The sequence below is a fragment of the Papio anubis genome, chromosome 1, assembly GCF_008728515.1.
Source record: "Papio anubis isolate 15944 chromosome 1, Panubis1.0, whole genome shotgun sequence".
Lineage (NCBI taxonomy): Eukaryota > Metazoa > Chordata > Mammalia > Primates > Cercopithecidae > Papio > Papio anubis.
Genome location: NC_044976.1, coordinates 43,370,739 through 43,383,665, shown reverse-complemented (window position 1 = coordinate 43,383,665; position 12,927 = coordinate 43,370,739). Strand labels below are relative to the sequence as shown.

Genomic DNA, 12,927 nt, shown 5'->3' with positions numbered 1-12,927 from the left:
TGATCTTGTATAGTCTTTAATTATTACATGCATCCCATTAAATTGTATTTACATGTCTGTCTTTTCCATCTTTTTGAAGTCCTTGAGGACAGACTTCATCCCTGATTCATCTTGTGACACACTAATAGATGCTCAGTAAATATAAAGGCAACCAAACTGTCAAGTGCATCTGAGGCCATGGATTTGCCTGTTTTGTTTCATTGTTGTAGTCCTACTGTCTAGAAGAGTGCCTGGCACATTTTGGGCGCTCTGTGAATAAACTGAATAAATAGAATGTTGATTGGCCAGGTGAGGTGGCTCACACCTGTAATCCCAGCACTCTGGGAGGCTGAGGTGGGTGACTCACTTGGGCCCAGGAGTTTGAAACCAGCCTGGACAACAAAGTGAGACCCCGTCTCTACAGAAAATAGGAAATAGAAAAATTAGTCAGGTGTGGTGGCATGTGCCTATAGTTCAGCTACTCTGGAAGCTGTGAGGTGGGAGGATCACTTGAGCCTAGGAGAGAATTTGAGGCTGTGATCACGCCACTGCACTTAAGCCTGGGTAACAGAGCAAAAGGCTGTCTCAAAAAAAAAAAAAAAGTTTATTGATTTGACCTCTCCAGCCAGTAGGAGTAGGATTTGAACATATTTTTCTTTCTCAAGTCCTGTGCACCAGCATTGAAATTTTATTCTTATGGAAGACGTCAGTATTTTGTCAACAAGGAAAAAAGGGTATCACAGAACTGTATACCAAATATCTAGCTTTTAAATCAGGACCCTTTAAGATAATTTCGTGTTTACTTTCCAGCTTTCTTTGGAGGAAAAAAAAAAAAACTGAGAACAAAGCACAGGGTTAACTCAGCAATTGCCTTTTCTTCCCAATTATAGCTCCACTGAGAGAAGAGGCAAGAAAACCCAAGTTTTTAGTCCTCTGCTTGGCTGACTTGAGTTCCAGGCCCTATAAAAGTAGGTTTTCTGTTCTCCCTCCTTCCTAATTCTTTGAAGGACTGAGTTGAAGTGAGACATTTGGGCAATTCTTAGTCTCTTTTGATTTGCTTACAAAGACAGAAAAGCCAGAATGCAAAAGTAGCCAAACTTTTTCTTTTGCCATGGACATCACTTTTAGGCATCTGGAATCTTGTGGTCACAAGGAGGGCCTGATCTCAGATCAAGGCAAAATAATGGAAGTATCAGGTTTGACTAGAACTAATAATCATGTGTTTTTTCAAGTATTGGAATTTTTTTTTTTTTTTTTGTTGAGACAGAGCCTCACTCTGTCACCAGGCTGGAGTGCAGTGGAGCAATCTCTGCTCACTGCAACCTCCACCTCCCAGGTTCAAGCAATTCTCCTGTCTCAGCCTCCCGAGTATGTGGGACTACAGGCATGTGCTACCATGCCCAGCTAATTTTTGTATTTTTAGTAGAAACGGGGTTTCATTATTTTGGCCATTATTAGGGCAACTTATAGACAGAATCGTGATCTTGGGTGGGTGCAAGACAGGTAGATCTCCATACTGCAACCCCCCAGACCCAGAGCCTATACCTTGGGGAAAAAAACATATGCTTTGGAAGGAATTTTCAAAAATCAAAGCAGTTTGTGACCTTAAGGCATTTAGCAAACCTAATATCTGACCTGCCTAATTTAGACCAAATGTCTTTGTTTTACCGATAATCTTTAACATTTTTTATTTCCCAAAGATTACTAAAGTTACATAAACTAAAAGGCATTACAGTTTTTATTTTTCTTTCAAAATATTTAAGCACTTATTTTTCTTTATGCCAATTAATTAGAGCTCTTTTACATAAATATCACACACATAACACATATATAAACTACACAGACAGACAGAAGAAGATCTGGTAGTTGTAAGATTTTTCATTTGTCAGTTTCTTAATTGGATTACTGGCCTCATGGTAGAGCCCTTCAAGAAACAGGGCTAGGAAAACATGCAGTTTCTAGGGCCTAATAAGCAGGCACAGCTGAAAGACAAAAACAGACCCCCAAAAATTATGGGTCCCATTTTTATACCAGATCCTGGATCCCAAAAAGAGGGAATCAGCCCAGCTCCCATGGAAGTCTTATCTCTCAGTGGGGAGTGGGGACATTTCCATAACTTCTAGGTGGCCAAGAGCATGCTTCTCTGATGTAAATGTGCAAAGAGCCACATATTCCCTAATAACTGCCATTAGCCATTGTTAAAAGTATATTTAGCCTTAGATTTTCGGAGGAATCTATCCACCACCCATTCCTGGGGTTTCATGAGGAAAACAGAGTTTTTTCCCACAATGAGGTCTGTGACACCTGCTCTGTTTTTTGCAAGGAGTCCCAGTCTGTTAGAGCTTGAATATCCACTTTTAATTAAGCTGACTGGCCAGGTGCAGTGGCTCACACCTGTAATCCCAGCACTTTGGGAGGCCAAGGCAGGTCGATCACTGGAGGTCAGGAGTTTGAGACCAGCCTGGGCAACATGGTGAAACCCCATCTCTACTAAAAATATAAAAAGTATCCAGGCGTGGTGGCATGTGCCTGTAATCCCAGCTACTCAGGAGGCTGAGGCAGGAGAATCCCTGGAACAGAGCAAGACTCCGTTTCAAAAAAAAAGATAAAAAATAAAATAAATAAAAATAAAAGCACTATGGTTAAAAGTCAGCTTAATTTCTTTTTTTTTTTTCTTTTCCTTTTTTAAGATGGAGCCTCGCTCTGTCACCCAGGCTGGAGTACAGTGACACAATCTCAGCTCACTGCAACCTCCACCTCCCAGGTTCCAGCAATTCTACTGCCTCAGCTTGAGTAGCAGGGATTACAGGCATGCGCCACCACATCCGGCTAGTGTTTTGTATTTTTAGTAGAGATGCCATTTCACCATATTGACCAGGCTAGTCTTGAACTCCTGACCTCAAGTGATCCACCCGCTTTGGCCTCCCAGAGTGCTGGGATTACAGGCGTGAGCCACCACTCCCAGCTATAAGCCTCTTTTAAAAAGCCCTTTTAAATTTCTTATTACCCGACTCTAGCCAGGCCACACTGACAATATTTCTGGCTTTTGAACTTGACCAAAGGTAACTTCACAGGTGCTTAGGGAAAGGAGAATTCAAGATGGTTTGTGGAGGGGAAGATAATCAACTAATGGTAAAGGTCACGCACATGTCAAACCAGAAAGGACTCATTCCCTAAGCCAGGAATTGAACCCAGGGCATCACTGTGAAAAGTCAAAGCCTTAGCTGCTGAGCTACAGCACTAGGAGTTTTCATTGCTCTTCCCGCTCTTCCCAGAAAGAGCCTAGAGTAGTTAATTTTGTGCTTGCAAAGGCTTTTAACTACTCAAGATAATTTTTAGAGGTAGCTATGACATGAATCCCAGAATTCCTATTCCCTGGAAGGAAGAGACTGAGAGAAAGTATGGCCACATGGTTACAAGGTCAAGTTCCCAAGGACATAGAACAAAATGGAGACCTCACCCAGTTTTTTTGTTTGTTTCAAGGACCTGCAGCAAAGTTTATTACTGACCAGCTTGCTGGCCATCTTGAGCAGTTTATGGGGTCCTAAGCCCCTGTTCTATCCTAAGGTACCCCTCTTCATGACAGAACAACACAGACAAATTCATAGCACAAAATACATTAGATTCATTATGACTTAATTACTAGCCTTAGAATTCTTTTTCTCATTAATCAAAACTTTACAGAGGAGATAAACAGTGATTTTTACTATTCATCAGCCAATTTGCAGAGAGAGAGGCCAGAAGTCTCACTGGTAAGAAATTTTTACCCCTTTGCCAGCATGTCCTGTTTCTGGGTTCCCCTTCCCTGAGCAGCCCTAGCAACACTGCTTGCCACAGCATCGCTCTGGGGGCCAAGCTGCATCACAAAGGAAAATCATGGAACCACAGACAAATTCCTTTCAATTTTGCAAGTTGCCACCCAAACAGCTGCATGGTGGACCTGAATTCTAATATTTTCCATTCTGGACATAGCAAAACACATGTGACAAAACATAGACATTAGCCACCATATGGATGCTTAGCACCCAATATTGAAATGGCAAGGCCCAAACTTGCCCCCGGTTGGGCCCTGTCATCTTTATCCATTTTTAACCAAGAGGGACTTTATTGAGGGGAGGGCCTCTCACCCAGTCCCATCCTTTACTCATGTAAGGTGTACCCCCATTACATATCCAAAGTCAGCCAATTGGTGCTGCAGTCTGTTTCCTTTGGATCATATAGTAACTAAGCTAAAAGATTAGCAAATCTAATTTTGTAATCAATCATTTAGGTGCCTCTTTTTTTGGGGGGGGGGGGACAGTCTGGCTCTGTCACCCAGGCTGGAGTGAGTACAGTAGTGCGATCTCAGATCACTGCAACCTCCGCCTCCTGAATTCAAGCATGCCTCAGCCTCCCGAGTAGCTGGGATTACAGGCCTGCACCATCATGTCTGGCTACTTTTTGTACTTTTAGTAGAGATGGGGTTTAACCATGTTGACCAGACTGGTCTTGAACTCCTGACCTCAAGTGATCCACCTGCCTTGGCCTCCCAAAGTGCTGGGATTACAGACGTGAGCCACCGTGCCCAGCCTTCGTAAAGTCTTTAAATAAAAATATTGAAATATTTTTAGAAGTGTCTGCATATCAATAAGCATCACTAGATGAGTCTCGATGCACTTCAGTGCATTGTTCATTTGGAACGTTCTACTGTAAGTTATCTTTCGTAAGATTTCGCCATTTCTGTAAGACTTCACTGCTTACCAGCTAATGTATAAGCTGGAAGGAATTCAGTTTTCCAGAAATTAAGGATCCCGTTTTTACCTAAAATATTCACTTTGCTCTCAGGTTCCCTTGATGAATTTAGCCAATGATTTTTCCTACCTAAGCACACAAGAAAAATGAAACAAAGGGGTAGAACACAAACATCCCTGTGAATTTTTAAGAGCCAAATTTTACAACCCCTATAATATTACCATTTACAACCAGTTTCTTTCTGACCCAGTCAGATGTAAGAAGCTTCTAACTGGATCCAAGCCAGCTAATTACTGGATCAAATCCAATCCTGGACCCAGTTTGGATCAAGAAATTTGCTCAAATAAACTTGGATAACTCAAAACACAAATCCTTGGAGCTCTGAAATCTGAGAGAGAGAGCTTACCCACAATCCCCGGTCACTCTGAGAGATCAGTGGACATAAGTGGGTCCTTGCAGGTACCTTGCTTGTTCCCTCAGCTCCTGGGGGTCATTAAAGCTCTACTTCAGATCCCACTTCTGACACCATCTGTTAAAAGAAAAACTCAAGCCAAATTAAGTTTAAAGGAGTTTATTTGATCTATTAATGACTCATGAATCAGGAAGCCCCCAGAAGCACAGCAAATTCAGAAAGACTCCAAGGATGCCTCATGGTCAGAGGCATTTGACAATTTTTAGACAAAAAAATGAAGTGATGTACAGAAATCAGAAGTGAGATACAGAAACAACTGGATTGGTTACAGCTCAGCATTTGCGTTATTTGAACACAGTTTGAACACTCAGCAGTGTATGGGTGGTTGAAGTATGGCTGCTGGGATTGGCCAATTCTCAGCTGTTGGTATAGGCACATCCTCCTAAATTAGGTTTTCAGTCTCGTCTACCTATTAAGTTAGGATGCAGTTTGTCCACAAGCACTCAAATATAGAAGTACAAAGTCCTTCTCAGGCCATATTTAGTTTGCTTTAACATTCATAATTTCACTACTGTGAGATAACTATTGTGAACATTTTAGTGTATTTCCATTGTTTTATTTTCATATATAGTGAGAATACATGCTTGAAGTCACACTTTAAAAATAATCTGGATCAGGTGCAGTGGCTCACGCCTGTAATCCCATCACTTTGGGAAGCTGAAGCAGGTCGAATCATGAGGTCAGGAGTTTGAGACCAGCCTGGCCAACATAGTGAAACCCCATCTCTACTAAAAATACAAAAAATTAGCCCAGTGTGGTGGCAGGTGCCTGTAATCCCAGCTACTCGGGAGGCTGAGACAGGAGAATCGCTTGAACCCAGGAGGCAGAGGTTGCAGTGGGCCGAGACCACGCCACTGCACTCTAGTGAGACTCCGTCTAAAAAAATAATTCGCTTTTTTCATTGAGTATTATAAGCATTTTTTTTTCTACCATTAAAAAATTCTTGGCTGACGGGCGAGGTGGCGGGCGCCTGTAGTCCCAGCTACTCGGGAAGCTGAGGCAGGAGAATGGCGTGAACCCAGGAGGCAGAGCTTGCAGTGAGCTGAGATCCGGCCACTGCACTCCAGCCTGGGCGACAGAGCGAGACTCCGTCTGAAAAAAAAAAAAAAAAAAAAAATTCTTGGCTGAGCACCGTGGCTCATGCCTGTAATCCCAGCACTTTGGGAGTCCAAGGTGGGCGGATCACGAGGTCAGGAGTTTGAGACCAGCCTGACCAACCTGGTGAAACCCCATCTCTACTAAAAATACAAAAAAAAAAAAAAATTAGCCAAGCGTGGTGTCAGGCGCCTGTAATCCCAGCTACTCAGGAGGCTGAAGCAGGAGAATCACTTGAACCCGGGAGGCAGAGGTTGCAGTGAGCCAAGATCATGCCATTGCACTCCAAGCAAGACTCCGTCTTAAAAAAAAAAAAAAAAAAATTCTTTACAGTCACAGTTTTGCCTATATGACATTCTGTTATAGAAGTATTTTGATCTTTCATTGTTGAATATTTTATTGTTCTCCATTTTTATAAATAACAGGGGAATACCTTTTTTTGAAAGATTCTTATTTATAATCTGATGATTTCATCTATTCAGCAAATATTTACTGAGTAATGTATTTTTCTGAGGATAGACTTGGGTGAAATTATATGAATATTTTAAAGTCTTTTGCTATAGTGTTGCCAATTATTTTTCAGAGATTTTATCACTTTATACTTCAACTCCCATTATGTGACAGTAACTGTTCTCAAAGCACTCTTATCAGTAATGAAAATTGTTTTAAATCAGTTAATTTAGTTGGAGGAGAAACTGCATCTTATTTTAGTTTTTTACTTCTTTGAAAATATTTTATGTGTTTTTTGAACATTTATATCTGCTTATTAAGAATATTCTTTGCCCTATTCATAGCAATTATTTTATCTTTTTATTTGGTGGGATTGTTTGTTTACGGCTAGTAGTCAAGTCTATTGTTCTCCTTTGTGATTGCTTGAGAAGAGCTTATGATTTCATAAGATAAAACAGGTGTTTCTAGGAAGGCTGTGTATCAGAGGGAAAGGAGAAAGTAAGGTTGACCCAGGGCACTGTATCCAGCTTGTGGCCTTTAGGCCCAGGATGTTCACAATGGTTCACTGTAGCTTTGTAACATTTCTTGGCACAGCTCTGAGCTGCCTCCACTTTAGGAAGCAGGAAGAGTAATTGTTTCCTTTATTATGCTTCTAAGCCAACTGCATTATGGGGATTGACCTAATGTTGAGCTTCAGCAGAGGTGGGTGGGACTTGGCAGGGCTGTTTCATAGCCTCTCTTCAAAATCACAGATCCTCTCAAATGGCTCTGCCTGATGGGGCCACGTGCCAAGGCTTGTCTGCTTGCGTCTTGCAGTGACAGTTCTTTTTGGTCCATAATGTAAATATCATGGCCCTGAAATCCCCCAGCTGTCCGTGCTTTGTCATTTCTTCAAAGGGAACTGACTTGTTTTCCAATGGAAGAGGAACATTTGCTGCCCACACTAGTTTGAAGCATTAAAAGGGGAGAAAAAGAGCTAAGAGTAAGTGTTGTTTCATTCTTCGCATTCACATGGAAATTTTTAAATCTCCATCAAAGGATCAGAAGAAAAATCACATTGAAATTCAACACAAGAGCTCATAGCTTAACACAGAATTTTTCAAAGATATTTGACTTGATCCTTTAAAAATTACAAAAACCGTGAACTGTATAGCTCCAGGGTTCATAATTTTCCTTATCCTCCTCAGCCTCTGCCTCTGTCTTGCCTTCCTACCTACACTCCATCTGTGTGGTCCTGTGTCAGCATGCAGAGCTTCTTTGAATGGGGGCTGGGAGAGGTGGTGGGAAGTATTCAGCAAGTCGGGTTTATAGAGCTGCCCATACTTTAACCCCTCTCTCAGGCCTCATTATCTCATCTCTCAGAATATTGTAACTGGTCTCCCTTTCTTCAGTTTCCTTATTCCAGGCTTTCTTCCACACTGCTACCAGAATTACCTTACTAAGAGAGAAAACTGATCAGGTCACTTTCTTACTTAAAAACTACCACTGTCGGCTGGGCGCAGTGGCTCAAGCCTGTAATCCCAGTACTTTGGGAGGCCGAGACGGGCGGATCACAAGGTCGGGAGATCGAGACCATCCTGGCTAACACTGTGAAACCCCATCTCTACCAAAAATACAAAAAACTAGCCGGGCGAGGTGGCGGGCGCCTGTAGTCCCAGCTACTCGGGAGGCTGAGGCAGGAGAATGGCGTGAACTCGGGAGGCGGAGCTTGCAGTGAGCTGAGATCCGGCCACTACACTCCAGCCTGGGCGACAGAGCGAGACTCCATCTCAAAAATAAAAAATAAAAAAAAAACTACCACTGGCAGCCGGGTGCTGTGGCTCACACCTGTAATCCCAGCACTTTGGGAGTGCAAGGTGGGAGGATTGCTTGAGTCCAGGAGTTTGAGACCAGCCTGGGCAACACAGTGAGACTTTGCCTCTACAAATAATAAAAAAATTAGCTGGGCATGGTGGCACATGCCTGTGGTCCCAGCTACTTGGGAGGCCAGGGCAGGAGGATCACTTGAGCCCAGGTGGTCAAGACTGCAGTGAGTTGTGATTGCACCACTGCACTCTAGCCTGGGCAGCAGAGCGAGACCCTGTCTAAAAAGAAAAAATTACCACTGGCTTTTCAGTCCAGACTTTCTAGACTGCCACTGTAACTCCCCAGTGGGTTCATCTTACCTGCTGCCGAGATAGAGACGATTTATCAAGATGGGACAATTGCAATAAAGAGTTTAATACACATAGTGGCAGCTAAATGGGAAACCAGAATTTTATTATTACTCAAATCAGCCTCCCCCAAAATTCTGAGGCTAGGGCTTTTCAAGGATAGTTTGGTAGGCAGGGTAGGGAATGGGTGCTGCTGATTGGTTGGGGATGCAATCACAGGGGTGTGGAAGACAGTCCTCCGCTGAGTCCAGTTCTGGGTGGGGGCCACAGAGGGGTCAGTGGTCCCAGTGGAGTCATCCAGTCATCAGAAATGCAAAAGTCAGAAAAGACATCCTAAAAAGCCAATCTTAGGTTCCACAATAGTGATGTTATTTACAGGAGTAACTGGGGAAGTTGCAAATCTTGTGACCTTTGCAACAATGACTGGTAATCATAAGAATTCAGGCCCCTCTTGTAATCCTAAACTTGTGCCCTTTTATTAGTTTTATAAAGGTGGTTTCATTTTGAGAAGGACTATCATTTAAACTATAAACTGTAATAAATTTCTCGCCAGGCATGGTGGCTCACACCTATAATCTCAGCACTTTGAGAGGCCAGAGCAGGTGGATCACCTGAGGTCAGGAGTTCAAGACCAGCATGGTCAACATGGCGAGACACCATCTCTACTAAAAATACAAAAATTAGTCAGGCATGGTGGCCGGCACCTGTAATCCCAGCTACTTGGGTGGCTGAGGCAGGAGAGTCACTTGAACTGGGAGGTGGAGGTTGCGGTAAGCCAAGATCGCACCACCACACTCCAGCCTGGGCCACGGAGCGAGACTGCATCTCAAAAAAAAAAACGTGGGGCACAGTGGCTCATGCCTGTAATCCAAGCACTTCAAGAGGCTGAAGCAGGCGGATCACTTGATGCCAGGAGTTAAAGACCAGCCTGGCCAACATGGCAAAATCCCATCTCTACCAAAAAATACAAAAATATTAGCCAGGCATTGTGGCATGTGTCTGTAGTCCCAGCTACTTGGGAGACTGGAGCACAAGAATCACTTAAACCCAGGAGGCAGAGGTTGCGGTGAGCTGAGATCATGCCACTGCACTCCAGCGTGGGCGATAGAGCAAGACTGTCTCAAAAAAAAAAAAAAAATTAGCTGGGCATAGTGGCTCTCACAACTGTAATCCCAGCTTCGTAGCTACTCAGGAGGCTGAGGTGAGAGAATCGCTTGAACCTGGGAGGTGAAGGTTGCAGCAAGCTGAAATCGCACCACTGTACTCCAGCCTGGGTGACAGAGTGAGACCCTGTCTCAGGAAAAAAAAAAAAAAAAAGCTTTCTTCCAAAGTTAGCTCAGCCGATGCCCAGGAATGAGCAAGAGCAGTTTGGAGGTTAACAGCAAGATGGAGTTGATTAGGTCAGATCTCTTTCAGTCATAATTTTGTCACTGTTATTTTTGCAAAGGTGGTTTCACCACAGAAAGCTTTCATGATCTGGCCCCACCTGATTAGTTTCATCTCCTTCTGCCTTTCCTCTTAAACTCATGCAGGCTACTGTCCATTGGATTATGAATTCCTTGAGATCAAAACTGATATATTTCCAAGGCCTAGCGCAGTAACTGGCACATGCTTGGTAAATGCTACATAAATTAATTAGCAATATAAAATTCTAATAAGGTCATAGTGTGAGAGAACACTGGAAAACATGTACTAGTCTCTCACCTCTCTGCTTTCCATTGCTAAGTATGAATAAAAACATAAATAAAAAACACATGCTATACTAAAGATCAGGTCCCTTCTTCCCCTGGTACAGATTCCTGGTCATTTAGAACCAACATCCTGTCTCAGTACCCACCAGGAAGCACTCTCCTTCTCCGAACTTCCAAGTCGATGCCACATTTGATCTCTGACAGTCCCAAGGTGCCATGACAGGAAAGGACTTGGTTTTTCCTTGTATGCACAGAGCTTTTGATCCCGGTATGTTCCAGACAGTCAGGTTTCTCATATTTGGCCATTCTTTCTTCCTAGGTCAATCACTTCTATCCGGAGTGAACTGATTCCGTATCTAGTGAGAAAACAGTTTTCCTCAGCTTCCTCACAACAGGGACAAGAAGAAAAAGAAGAGGATCTAAAGAAAAAGGAGCTGAAGTCCTTAGGTCAGTTCTTGGGTTGGTTCAGTAAGAGGGGCAAGGGTAGCAGCACCTTTGGAAAGAGTGATTTGGCAGCTTAGCCCAGCCCAAGATGCCTGTCTCAAGGCAGCAGACTATTTTCTAGCCTACTAGGCAAGACAGGCTTGCCAACCCACTCCCTGAGCTCTGGGTAAGCTTGCTCAGGCAGATCCTGCCACTATGCTCTCAGCAACAGGCTAATCGTGCCTCTAGCCCCATTCTCTGATTCATAGCTCTGGTTTGGCTGTGTTCCTCACTAGACCATTTTGCCTTTAAACTCCACCTGCCACTTCTTAGTTCCCCTGTTCTCTAGGCTCTAGGCAGCCCTGTTCCTGATTAAACTCAGCCTGTTTTATCAAGGGAAGGAAGGTGAAAGAATGTACAACTGCAGTCCAACCGCAGGCCAGCCCAGGTGTCTCCATGCCAGGATCTGAAGATCGGAGCTGTCTCGTATGCTCTCATATCCCTAATCCCTGGCCCAGTCGTAGGCTCATAGTAGATGTTCTGAAAAAGTATTTCTCAAATTAATAAACTGACAGTACAGCATGATGATTAGGATTGTAGAACTGGGCATCAGACAGTTCTGGATTTGAAATCTGACTGCCTTCTTACTAGCATTGTGTCTTAAGGCAGGTTACTCAGTTCTCTGAGCCCCAGTTTTTTAATCAGAAAGTAAAAGATCTCAAAGAGTCGTTGTGAGAGCTGAAAAACTAGAGCCTTGGTACAGTGGGCTCCAAGTTCTGTGCTTTCTGTCATAGCACAGCTACCAGATATGGCAATAGAGACTAGCAGCACAAAGTCAATCTGGCTGGCCACTAAAGCCTCGATGCTGGCTTGTGTTATTTCATGATTTACAAGGGCCATCTGTTTTATTTTCCCTAGTGGTCTTGATTACTGGTCACATGCTTTTAGGACCTCATATTAAGCATTTTTATATCATATGATATTTTAGGGAAGTACATTGCCTCTTTTAGTTTGACTTTCTCTTACAGATTTTAGTGGGATTTCCTCAGGGCTCATGTTTTGTGGGTGAGTTCCAAAGGGAGAAGTGTGAGCTGTAACCTCTTTTAAAACTTAACTCAGAGCCAAGCATAGTGGTGCACACCTGTAGTCCCAGCTGCTCAGGAGGCTGAGGTGGGAGGATCGCTTGGGTCTGGGAGTTTGAGACCAGCCTAGGCAACATAGCAAGACCTTGTCTCTTAAAAAACCAAAAAACAACTTGACTGAGTCTATATCTGTTCTGTTACCTCTCTCTCATTTATTTCCTTGGTGTGGGTGTTTGTTCTGAAGATATTTACAGTTTTATAAAAGAAACCAATACACTGAACCTGGCTCCCTATGATGCCTGCTGGAATGCCTGTCGAGGAGACAGGTGGGAAGACTTGTCCAGATCACAGGTGCGCTGCTATGTCCACATCATGAAAGAGGGGCTCTGCTCTCGAGTGAGCACACTGGGACTCTACATGGAAGCAAACAGACAGGTGAGAGCATAAGTTTAGAAAGAAAATCGTGGGGCTCTTGTCCTAGAAACCGACTGAGCCATTTGTCTGTTTCTTCATTAGGTACATAGTAACTTGTTAAGAATCCCTGTCATTCCCAAGGTTGAGCAAGACCTGGCATGTCAAGGGAGACTACTAGGGTACTCAGGTGCAGCAAAAAAGGAAGCAGGGGGCCTGGTCCATAGTCAGGGCCTCTGTGGCTCCAGGGAAAGGCTAAGATCTTCAGGAAGGCTAACTTCTGGACTCTGGGTCAGCAGGTTCCTCCTATTCTGTTCAACATGGGGATATCTGCGGTACTTACTTCATAATAAGCAGGTAAATACTCTGTAATCATTACTCTGATGAAGTAAACATAGGCATATGGAGGAGGCTTCCCTGAGAAGGTGAAGGAGCAGAGT

General features: G+C 43.5%; 1 protein-coding gene across 1 annotated transcript in view; it reads left to right on the top strand.

Moving 5' to 3' along the window:
• Positions 1 to 12,927, top strand: part of EIF2B3 (eukaryotic translation initiation factor 2B subunit gamma) — a 139,312-nt gene that overhangs the window by 100,395 nt on the left and 25,990 nt on the right. The window contains exons 7-8 of the mRNA XM_017960993.3: positions 10,891 to 11,018; positions 12,321 to 12,511. Coding sequence (XP_017816482.1) covers positions 10,891 to 11,018; positions 12,321 to 12,511 — 319 coding nt within the window. The remainder of the gene's footprint in view (positions 1 to 10,890; positions 11,019 to 12,320; positions 12,512 to 12,927) is intronic.